Source organism: Rousettus aegyptiacus, unplaced genomic scaffold, assembly GCF_014176215.1.
Source record: "Rousettus aegyptiacus isolate mRouAeg1 unplaced genomic scaffold, mRouAeg1.p scaffold_m13_p_2, whole genome shotgun sequence".
Classification (NCBI taxonomy): domain Eukaryota; kingdom Metazoa; phylum Chordata; class Mammalia; order Chiroptera; family Pteropodidae; genus Rousettus; species Rousettus aegyptiacus.
The window spans coordinates 52,970,321-52,982,973 of record NW_023416295.1 but is presented as its reverse complement, the minus strand read 5'-3'; the positions used below and the strand labels follow the sequence as shown (position 1 = coordinate 52,982,973).

Here is a 12,653-nt window from a genome sequence, read left to right as displayed (position 1 = left end):
TGGAGAAAATTTTTGCCATATGATCAAAACTATAAAGGACAGAAAACCAATGATGTGACTATTACTGTATCCTTACCTAGACCTATGTGAGGCAGGTGCTCATAAAGGGTCCAGCTGTGGTCATCAACGTAATGATTCTTCAGGATCAACAGCTGGCACACATCTCGGGCGGTTATGTCACTGGGTACCTCTAAAGCCCTGCTGGTTTCATCTTCACTGTATACTTTAATTACCTGTGTAGGTAGAAATAAGAAAATGAGCCAAAATATTCTTTTAAAAATATGATTATAGTAAGTCACCAAACTTACTGGTTGAGCTGATTGCAAATTCTTTACACGGTTTCCTGTACAGCAAAATTCATTTATATATTAAATGAATGTTACTTTTCCCAAGACTTTCTTATAACGTGTCCAAGTCACTTTGTCCAAAAACTTCCACTCTCTTCTGGTGGGCAATGACTATTTAATGTCATTGCTCTATTAAAAAACTAAGTATCTCTTTTCAATATTTTAAATTTTCATGCCATAATTAAATCCTGTAAATAATCCAAGTTATATGAATTATTTATTCCTGGATATATTCAAGTAGTAAAAGCAATAAATAGAATCAGATATTTTGAAAAGATTTCTCCATTTCAGGTACAAAAGTTTTGCTAAAGACCTGCTAGATGTTCAAATCTTTTTTCTTTTCTCCCTTGCAATTAATTGTGCATGGGACTGTGTTTTTATCAATAGAATGTAAGCACACGCAATGTTGCATTTCAAGACCATAAAAATCTCCCACATATTGTCCTCCACTCTCTTTCGTTGCCCTCCCATTGAATGGAAATGAGTACAAGGACCTAGAGGAAAGGAAAACCATGGAATAAAAGGAGGCTTTGTTCCTGAATGACCACATGAAAGGTGTCCAACTAGAAACAGCTATTCAGTTCATTGACATGAACAAGAAATAAACTTTTATTATGTTAACTCACTTTGAATTTGTACTTCACTATTGGAACAGTTATACTACCCTAAGTTATACAGAATTAGAGTTTAATATACAGCACTTCTCTCAACATTTACCAAACTGTACTTGGTGCCAGAATTTCCACTATTAATTATATTATATATTAATTAAAATAATTATAAAAAGATAAATAGCCATGACAATATTACAATAAGAAATACAGCCACTTAAAAGTAAGAAAATTCAATATATACAAAAAAGCAGCCAAATGAAAGTGATTTATCAATTCTGTCCTATGCATTTTTTTTAAATTACACTTAACAGTGGAATGAAATAGTTGTTTTCTTACAATGACAGTGATATAAACTGGGGAACTATTTTGTACACCTATTGGAAAGTATTTATCAAAAGCATCGAAAGGTTCATGACTTTGACCCAGTGATTTCACTTAGGCAAACTATTTCAATAAGTCTATCCTAAATGTGGAAAATGGCTGTAGGCATAGACATGTCCAGCAAAGCACTATCTGTCTATAATTCTATCAACTTAAATATTCAACAACGAAAGAATGGTAAACTATATTCACAGAATGGAATACTATATGGTCCTTATAAAGGTTATTTTAAAAAATGATATAAAAACTTTAAAAATTTTTTAAGTAAAATAAAATCAGGACATAGAAGTACATGTTATGTGGTACTGTGCAAACTTACTTGTAGAATTTGGCTACCAGGCACCTACCCCTCTTCTAACAGTATTCTGGTTGCCTTTTACAGCATCATTTCTTTCCTCACTCTAAGTCCTCGTGATTCTAGCAGTTCTACCTTCAGCTAGTGACGGTGTACTCGAGCTGCTGGAACTGACTTATAAGAACTGATTATTAAACATTTAGGAACTCTGCAAGCTAGGCATCTTGAAATAAGCCATGGTGGGAGTACAGATAGCAAAGAAATTGACAAATGTTACAAATAAGGCCTTTTTTTTTTTATTTTAGATCCAGTTTTCCAGTGTACCACTGCCTCAGCTCCAGATAGAAAATATTATCCAGATTGATTCATCAGTATGCAGAATCCCCCTAGCAACAATGATTACTTCAGAGATGGGTAAATGACCTCATCAGAGCCAATCGGAGCCAATCTGGTATTTGCCTACACAGCCATATAGTGGGCTCTCTCTTCTGCTGGGCAGATGTAGGGTGATGCTGCCACTATTTATAAAGAGAAAGACTGGGAAAATGGGCCCACATGGACTTAGGCATGCCAAGTCCTAAGAGTCCTGAGAATATCATTGAGCTCTAAATCAAAGAGCATTTGAATTCTTTGTGTTTTTATCATATGTGTGCTATGAGGCTATAAGCTTCTAATGGTAACATCCTCCTATTTATCTCTTTTGTTATAGCCATGGAGCCCTTCAATTCATTCTCCATACTGCTAGCAGAATAAATTTTATAACAGCCAATCCAATCAGGTCACTCTGCTAGTAAAACTCTTCAGTGGCTCTTCTTTGTCCTAACTCAAGCAGCTCATTATGTTTATTAAGATGCCGTGTAAGGTACAGGTCCTTTGCTAAGTGTTTTAATATAAACCTGTCACAGATAGAGATGGTCATTCTCTTCAGAGAGCTTAAAGTCTAGCAGGGAAAGAGCAGTATTGAAAATAATAATTACAAAGTAGGCCGTAAAAGTGCAGCATGTCACTAAATTATAAAATGGGGATTAGAAAAGGCCCAAAAAACTTCTTTGAAAAAATAATATTTAAGCCAAGACCTGAAGGAGGTCTTGGCAAAGAGAGAGTAAGAACATTTCAGGCTAAGGGAACAGAAGCTGTGCAAAGTCCCTGGGACAAGAAGGAACTCAGCAGGTGCTAAGGACTCAGAGGAGTCAGGAACGGCAGGAGCAGCAAATTGGGAGCACGATCCTAAGGAAACTGAGTAGTAAGCATGATGGTGGTGATAGGGATATAAGAGGCTAAGTTCAAAATTGACTTGAGAATCATTGAGCTTATAGGTGCTACAGAAACTCATGGACATGGATATGTCTGACAAAGAAGAAAAAAAAGGACAAAGAGAAAAAGAGAATCTAGGACTGAACCATAAGAAATTCCAATATTTAATAATGAGTTAGAGGCAAAAAAAAAAAAAAAAAAAGCCTGAAAGATAAAGTGAGGTGGGAAGAGAACCAGGGAAGTGGGACCTGATGAAATAAAGTCCAAACTCCTTCGCACGCTCACTCCCTAGCACACCAACCAATGGGACAGGTCACTCTGTGATCCTAGCCAAACAGGACAACACTTGCGACCCATTCTTTCTTAGCGGCATATAAGGTATCCTCCTCTACTTAGAATCAATGCTTCAACCATCAACAACCTGCTTTATTTGGCAAATCCCCATTCACCATTTGGTCTCAGCTTTCATGGCCCTTGCTCTGGAAAGTCTTCCCTGGCTTTGTAATAATATGCGCCTCCTGTATGCGCAAAGTGTTTCGCATATTAAGTATTCTCTGAATACTTGGAGATTTTAACTTAAAAAATATTTTGTCACAAAGTATAGGAATAATTAAATTTTTATGTTCAGGAAATTAAAATTCTTCTCAATGAGCAACAGATATACGGTTTTTCATATAGATCAGCCCAGGTAAGAATCGACTCATTATTGCAGTTAGTGGACAGTTTTTAAGGTCATCAAGGCACCCATAAAGTTAGATGAAAAAAGTCATGAAAATACACTGTCAAAATCAGATGTGACTGAGTTTTCATTTTGCATTTCATGATTGCATCTGAGTAGGCTAAAGTGTGTACTTTCAGTATTTGTATCTGTGCTAGACAACTGGTGGGATTCTAAAGGATGCTATCCACTCTATACCATGCTGCTGTGGTTAATGACTGGGTCAAGCACTGGGGGGGTGCTCCTGCCAAAAACAATGAGAAGACGACCATAAGTAAGAAGACAAGAGACAACCCTGGGGCTGCTCCATCATGTAAGGCAATGATGAGCCACTATTTAATTCCCTCCAAGACCAGCTACATATTCCATGCCAAGAAATGGGGGAATTGGGAATGGCCCGGCGGCTGCTCTTAAAAGTTCCCTGTACTTCTTGACTATCCCATGTTTTCTTACAGTAACCTCCCATTACTTGGGGTAACAGAAGCATGCCTCTTATTTTTTTATGCTTTATCTTTTATATCAGAGGGTCTAAGAAAACGAAATACTGGAGACATTCTGAAGCTTAAGCCAAATTCAAGAAGAGGGCAAGAATAGACAGAGAGGTAAACAAGGAAAATTAACAAGATATCTAACCAATCAGGAAAGCCATTATTTTCTTCACAGTATGTTGCTGCAAATTTGAAAGAAATAAGTTGCTATGAATTGAGATACATAAATTTAGAAGGGCTAGGACAACTTAAATTTCTGAACTAGGCACATGTATTTATTTTTAAAATAAATAACACCTGACGAGAGAAAAATTTAATACTTTTGTTGGCGCTCCATTTCAAACCTTTATTTTAAAAAAAATCCTATTTAATGCAAACATTTGTCTAAAATACACATTCATCTATGAATGGCAAAATTATTTTTTGGTTGATACTCCTCAAAAGAAAATCCCTGTCACTTCTTAGATCTATTCAGTAATTACGAAAAATCCTTATACTACCCAAAGGGATGCCTTTGTTAAAAGTCTTTTTTTAATTTCTATCTAGTTCTCCTCAAAATTTAGGAAAAAGGAAATGTTAATCTAAGCGTTAACTCTCTAGTAGAGTTGAGTATGCCTCTTGCCAAAGGTATTATTACACTAAAACTTCTATTTAAAAAAACAAAACAAAACAAAACAACAAAGTCAAGTCATCAGAAAAGCTACATGATTACTGTGGATTAAAACTTAAGTGAAAAACTTTTGTGATCATGTAAAAACCAAAGAATAGAACTATTCTGAAGAATCATTCGAGCAAAATACTGGTATCCTGTTTCCTCCATATACTGAGAGGTAAAAAAGGTCTGACAATCATATCATTATGCTGCTCAGTAAAGAGATATATTTCTAGCTCAGTGGCACAAATTCCCAGCTTATTTTATAAAGTAAAAAAAAAAGGGGGGGGGGTAAAAAGAACATTACTCATGTCAATTTATTTAAAAGATCATTTGAAATTGTACACGAGCAGAAAGAAATCCCGCCTGGGTCATAAAGAATAGAAACTTTCTTTGTGTCATCAGTGGACAAGTACTTGACTAGCAAGAGAGACATGCACTGATAAGGTCTGTCTGTAATATCCCCACCAGCATAAACAGAAAGAGCACCCAAGGACAGCCAACAGTGTACACACAGGCTGTGTTTAGAAAGCCCTTCAGTGTCGCTGAAATTCTGACAATCAGATAGCCTTGGCCTTTGGAGTGGGTTACAGCTTCAAAAACTGCTCTAGGAGCATATGGCATGAGCAATGAAAATGTACTACACAGACACAATAGCCCCTGCAGGGGGTTTGCTGGAATGTGGGTAGAACAGATTTCTGTTTTGGCAGATATCTTTATCAAGTCAGTTTATACACTTCATACCTCAAACCTCCTAGACTGTCCTTCATAAAAAGGAAGTGGAGGCAAGAGGTAAAAAAAAAAAAAAAAAATTGACATAACCCATTTTTAAAATAGTAGACATAACAATGTTCAAATACAGAGACAACAAGAAATGGTTAACTCTTCAGAAAAAGGTTTGAGCCCTCTAAAGCCTTGAGACTAAAAGAGACAAAATATTTAAAATATAAAACAAAGGCCACTTCTGAAAAAAATAAAATAAAGAGATCAAGTTTAAAAGTCAATTCAATATATAACACTTTGCCCCCAAAGCACACCCAGCATCTATCTTTACCAACACTGGAAATTCTGATTCTCAGAACAGAATATATGGAAAACCTTAAGAAAGCACTGGGAAAGGGCTAAACAGTCAGCCTTTCTTCTCCTGATTGTGGACCTCAGGAGTGTGATGGCAAGGAATAGCCAGGTCCTTTTCCAACCTGGTTCATACTAGGATATTTGGAAAAAAATTCAGGACTGTAATCTGGTCATTTGGCAATGCCATCAAGGAAAGGGGTACTGGACCCCTTGGTAAGTACTTAGATACTGGAGAACTCCCCTTGCTTATCCTTTGTTTCACCAAAAGAGGGAGGACAGAAGAGAAATAATCATTCATCAAGTAAAAAAAAAAAAAAAAAAAGAGCATGAATATATGAGCAAGAATCCATAGGATGAAGTAAGTAAAGGGAAAGAAGAAAAGAAGGAAAGTAGAAAAAGAAAAAGACTGTTGGGGTGTGGTTATCTTCTGTGTCAAAGTTCCTATTTTAGAAACACAAATTTATTTTTTAAATTAACTACATTCAAATACCATATTTAATTCTTATTACTATTTAATTTAAAATAATGTAAATATCAATATCTTGTGATGAAATGTATATAACTTTCAAACAGAAAAAAAATTTATATCTATTAATTATATGTTTATATGTAATTAATAGAAAATAAGGAACAAGCTCATAGAAATTTGCTCTCAACTAGGTCCCACAGTAAAACTTAATTCTACAGCTCTTTAAAAGTTGACCATCCAGTGGGATTTTAAGGACATCTTTTAATGTTTCAGACTTTTTTCCCTATTATTTTTAACAGATAGGAGATGCGCCTAAGTCATGTGAAATATTTTTATATCGAGGTCACAGTAGCCCTGGATTTTTACATTCTTCTAAAGAAGGAATGCAGTGTCCTAAGATAAGGGGAGACATTCTTAGATATTTTGAATTAAGCAACTTAACGTGTTCCCTTGAAGGAAATGGAAAATAATATGTTCATTATTACTTTCTCCAAATCTCTAACAAAATGTTATATTTTAAAAACAAAGAGTGTTACAAAAGATCTAACAGCTCAAGAAAAGCTATTGCTTCTTTACTGCCATTCTGTATTGTTTTGTTAGCTGTCAAACGCTTATTAAGAGCAAAATAGTACAGTTTGGAGAAATCAGTTAGTGGGGAGTCAAATTCTCTCTACTAAGATAGTCAACAACACATTTTACTTGAGCATGAACAGTACACATTTAATTAATTAATTATATGAACTCAATACAGATATTTTCAGCAATATCAGAATTACAGGTATATTCCATATTCCTATGTCCCTTTTTAACTTTATTCCCTACAATTACTTCCTTATTCTCTAACTCTAACCATGTTTTTTTTCCCTTCTTGCAATAGCCATGCCCTTTCCTGACAGACATAGGGCCTTTGCACATACTGCTTCTGCTACCTAGAATGCTGTCTCTCTACCTGCTACCTCTCATCCCACAGATAAACCATTATTACTGTGGAGAAGCTTTCAATCACCTTCTCAGTTTAGGTCCAGGACCTTTGTGCTTTGTATGCATGTGTATTCGACTTTGTAATTTCTATGTACTGGCCTCCACTACTCAGAAAACTGCATGACAGCAGAAATGATATCAATATTTGCTTCTGTTATATCCCAAGCAATTACCGCTGGCACACAGTGGGCAATCAAAAATATTTTTAGTGATGAATGAAACCATTATGTGTAGCCAGTAGGAGGTAATATTAGCGATTCCAAAATAGTAGCTCTGAAACCTTACGGGGTTTGAAAACCTCTAAGGGAAAAGACATACACATGGACCAAAGGGAAAACACAGGCAAGGTTTCATGAAATTTGTGAACTGAATGAAGGTAGATTAGGTGACTTCCATGGCACATTTCAAGTCTGGGATTTTGTGAGAATTCAGGGGCAAAAAAAGATAGGAGGACATTTGGGTGGAACAAATATGATAAGAAAAGATACTGAGGCATAAAAGAGCAAAAAATATGCACAAAACGGTAAATGAAGCACTTTGCCAAGATCAGAGGGACTAAGTTATGAGGACCAGGTGAGGACTCACAGGTGCCTGCGGAAGGAGTATCTTGGCCTAGCATTGCTGTACATTCATTTTTATAAATATCAACTAGAGGGAGGGGGCATACCAATAGGAGATCATTTTGAAGATACATAAATGACAGGGTACCTTTTTTCAAGGCTTGAAAATAAAGAATTAAATTTTAAATGACAGCTCTGTAAGAATATGATTACAAAGAGGTAAGAGAATAAGGATAAATGGCTACAGGGTGACTTAGTCATTTAGAAACAGGTTTAACTACAAGTAACAGAAAAGCTATCCTATAAAGGCTTATTAACCAAATTGAGATGTTTTGTTTTTTCTCACATTTGAAACCAGAGGCAGACAGCTCAGGATTTGGTGAGGCAGTTCCATCAAGTCAACCACTGACCCTGGTTTTCTGTGGGCCCACAGTCCTCAAGGTCATGAGCTGGATTACTCCCAACCACTTCTGTAAAAACTCTGAAATGTATACACTTTCATGTTATTACATTTCAAAAGGAAAATTATAGGGCAGGCCTGGATAAAGAGAGGAACAAATTCAGAGTTAAAGAATGTGTGTTACTGGGGATCCATACAGATTTTCCGGAAGTTCTGGATATAAATTCAAATGGAAGAATGGAGTTTTATGATGTATTAATTTGTGGCACAGCCAGCATCAGGTCAGGCCAAAGAAGCCGGGTATGGCCTCACTACTGGAAATGCCCCATACTTGGCAGGGCAGGGGACTTAGCACTGCCACACCTGGCAGTTTAGATCAGTGACACTGCCGAATCATGGCACATCTAGGCTTCCAACCAAAAGAAAGACAGTCTGCAGGCGAAGGGAGGCCCACGAAGTCTCCTGAAAGTCTCTCTACTTTACTCCATCTCCCTACTCTTGTTTTACTCTTCTATTCTCTTTTCCTCAGGCAAAAAGCCTTGCAGACTGAACCTATTTTGGACTTCCTTTCTCCCTAGAGGGTAGAAAGACCCTAACTCAAATAGGGGTGCAATTTTACAAAGAGAGAAATTGGAAGCCCTTTCAGTCTGCTCTGTTATGTAGTAGAAAATAAGGCAAGAGAAATAGCTCTAATTTCATTATAAAGGAAGGCAAACGTTAAAAACTAAGTCTAAAAATATCCTAAACCATGGATGTACACATATACACACATATACATAAGTATATATATATATATATGCACACACACACATATATGTATGTGTGTGTGTGCATATATATGTGTGTGTGTGTGTGTGTGTGTGTGTGTGTGTGTGTGTGTGTATATTCTAGGACCTAAATCCAATATAAATAATAAAGAGAGTCAAACTAATCTTTCCAATGACCTCATCAAAAGAGGGCTCTCTGAAGCCTCAGTGTTTTTAAAACTCACATAATTCCTATGAAGATGCCAGTGTTGACTACAGTCTTTGAAGCAAAAAAAGCTTCACAAGTGCTAATGCTTATTCATATTTAAAGCAAAAAAACCACTGGTCATGCTTGTGTTGGCTGCAATGTTCTTCCAGTATCTTATTTCAGTTTTTAAGCAATCATTTACTCCCAGAATAACCATCAGACACATGCCTAAGCAAAAAAGTTAGAAATTGTTTCACAGAGTGAGAAAGAAGGACAAGTTGCGGATGGATTGGGAGAGAGAAGGGGGAAACAAGAGGGAAGAAATAACACTTATTAGAGCCCAGGATACATCAGACTTCATTTTTAAAATTCTCAAGGTGGCTGGCATCAACTGAAGCACTTTTAGGAACTACCTTATATTACTGATTTTTAAAAGCACGTTTCCTCGTATTTAACTTCATTGAAAGTTGGATGTAATTTACCATAAATGGTATGTCATAGTTTAATTGGAAGCATATAACATAATGATGCTTCTTGTAATTCAAAGTACTACAGATCAATGAAATATGCTATGTTCAATTTTTTTGGAACATTTGGAGGCATTATTTCATAAATAAGTAACAGCATACAAAATATCATTTTATGGACCTAAGAAAACAATAGAAATGAATGATTTCTATCTATTTTTGTAATTTTACCTTTGCTGCATTTTTCTAAACATTCAGTATAAAACACATTTAGAGAATATTCCGTAAAAGATATGAAATCAATACTGTTAGAATCATAAAATACTAACAGTTAGAAGGGCTCTTGGAGAATATCCACTAAAGTCCTCTCATTTTACAAATAAAGAAGCCAGGCTGGAGAGGGTGTGCCTTGCCCCAGGATCTCCAGCCTGTCACTGGCAGAGCCAGCCATGGAACCCTGTCTCTGGGCTCCTTACCTGATCCTGCTCTTTCCACTCTGCTCAACCATCTTTCATGCTACTTTAAGCTGCTATTTCTACACACCATCTTGAATAAAAATGTTAGATAACTAAACACCAGAACGCAAAGATGCATATATGTCCGAAAGTACCTAGCTTTTTAAATGTCAAAGAAGGTTGTTTTTCTTTTGTGTTTCACTTTTCTCAGCATAATTTGCCAGAAAAATTACATACACAGAAATAGCCAGCAGAGGGAGTCTATTTCTCAGTGGGTGCACATAGATAAAGAAGATGTTTCAAAAATTACAACTTTTAGCACTGTTAACCCTTTGGAGGTCCTGCTTAATATAATTATAAGCTTTTAAGAAAGTTAGAACTATTTCTAAATAGTCTTAACTCTTTGAATTTTAAAGATAAATCATGTCTATTATCTTCAATAAAGGGAATATTTGGGGGGCATATACTGTGTGTGTGTGTGTGTGTGTGTGTGTGTGTGTGTGTGCACCTCACCAGGAATCTTAAGTTGAAGGTTCTCCCTGGCATTCAGAACAGTGATGTCCAAATTTTTCTTCAATCCTGATAGAACTATCCAAACTAATTTGACTTCTGAAACTCTGATATAACATTCCTGATATTTTCACAAACACAACTGAATATATATCTCCAAATATGCATGTCCAATTAGAAAGCTATAATCACTTTCTGACAATGCCGAACTTGCCAAAATGATTTTTGAATTTCCCTTTTGGAACTGTCTTAAGAGCAAGCAAAAAACAAAACAAAACAAAACAAAACAAAAAACCTTTATCCTTTCTTAGGATTTAATAGCTGAAATTACCAAAGGTCTTGTTTCTTTCTTCTGCCAAGAGAGATCTTTATTTTCTAGATTTGGCATAGGGTGCTGGGGCACAGCCAAGAGAGCCAGCCCTAAGACTACCCCAAGCAAGAGTCTGAGACTGTTAATCAGCCGGCTATTTTTAATCTGTCTTCATTGCCAGACGTGAACCAGGCACTGTAGTTTACAAAATAATCTGGGGCACAGCCCCTGTTCTCATGGAGGTTAGTCCAGGTGCTCATGGCAAGTGTGGGCACTGGAGTTTCTCTGTGAGCAGATCCCAGACCACCAGCTTATCAGTTATGAGCCTTGGCTTCCTCATACTGTAAAACTGGCCATGTGTCGGCAAACTGATAGCAATTAATACTGGAGATTATTATGATAAACTTTTGAAAGCCAAAAAAAAAAAAGGCATTTATGAGTAAGACTGAAGAGACTCCTACAGTCCCACTGAGCTCTAGGAACTCGGACATACAGTGTAGTCACTATGTCTTTGAGGCAAGATTGGACGCATAAGAAAAAAATAACTAAGTAGAGCAAAACGCAGATTGGCAGAAAGGCAAGATTTGTCCAATGAGTGGATTACAAGTGAGAGGAGAGCACTGCAGCTGCACGGGTGACGAGCTCTGCAGCACACCTGTGCCCAAGCCACTGAGAGAGGCCCCCCGAGCTGGCAGAGCAGGCCTGGAGTTTGGTCCTGCTGCTGTTGTCTACTGGCGGCAAGTTTGATGCTTAACTTCCCCGCGCCTCACTTTCCGTACCCAAAACTGGGTTTATCCACCAACCTTGCAGGGTTCTTACGACGATTAATGAAAATTTGTGATCAGTGCTGAACACCTTGTAGCTGTTTTTATTTTTACTGGTGTGCATGGAGGGCAATGAGTACATCAAATTGTCCAGAGCAGCAAGATGAAGCTTATTTTTTAAATTGTTTTTATTGAACTAATAATAATTATATACCAACTCTGTGCCTTCCCTGCGCTGGGTACTTGAGTCAAGTGATGATCCAAAGTGACAAAGTCCCTGATGCCATATAGCTAATGTTCCAGTAACATCATCTTTGTCTACTGAAACAATGTCTAAACACTAGGCACAATTTTACACCTTTCAAATATATGACCCAGGAGTTCCTGCCAGATACTCCCTAGGCTAGTGAAAGGAGAAATAATCTTAACTACCTATTATCATCTAACCACCACTTAACAACATACACTAGTTGGATTTTTTAAGATTCAAACTAGGGTCTACCTAAAATTACAGAAAGGGAACAAGAATTTGAAAGGCATATTATCTTTCTCTCCCTGACTGCATTATGTCAAGGACAACTACTTTTCGTTTGGTTCATTTGCTACATGGAAATTTTTGAATAACCACCTTAATGAGACAGAGCACAAAAATTTAAATTCATAGTAGCAGGGAGATTTTAAACAATTTATGTAACTCGTAAAATGTGCCATTTTACAGATGAGGAGGAAAAAAGTAATTGACAAATGTTGAGTTTCAACCATGTACCAAGTATTTCAAAATATCTATCCTATTTAAGCCTCACAACTGTTTTGTAAGGAAGCACTGTTACCCCCAAGACAGAAAAACTGATTCTCAGAAAGTTTTAAAAGAAGGCGCCCGAAGTCATACTACTGGTCAGGGACAGAGCTGAGCTCGAACTCAGGACTTCCTGGTTCCAAAACACAAAATCTCTATTA

At 36.7% G+C, this 12,653-nt stretch overlaps 1 protein-coding gene across 3 annotated transcripts in view; it reads right to left on the bottom strand.

The window, feature by feature from the left end:
• Nucleotides 1–12,653, bottom strand: part of GRB14 (growth factor receptor bound protein 14) — a 112,643-nt gene that overhangs the window by 43,963 nt on the left and 56,027 nt on the right. For all 3 annotated transcript variants that reach the window (XM_036236836.1, XM_016152476.2, XM_016152477.2), the window contains one exon: nucleotides 77–233. In XM_036236836.1, the coding sequence (XP_036092729.1) occupies nucleotides 77–233 (157 nt within the window). The remainder of the gene's footprint in view (nucleotides 1–76; nucleotides 234–12,653) is intronic.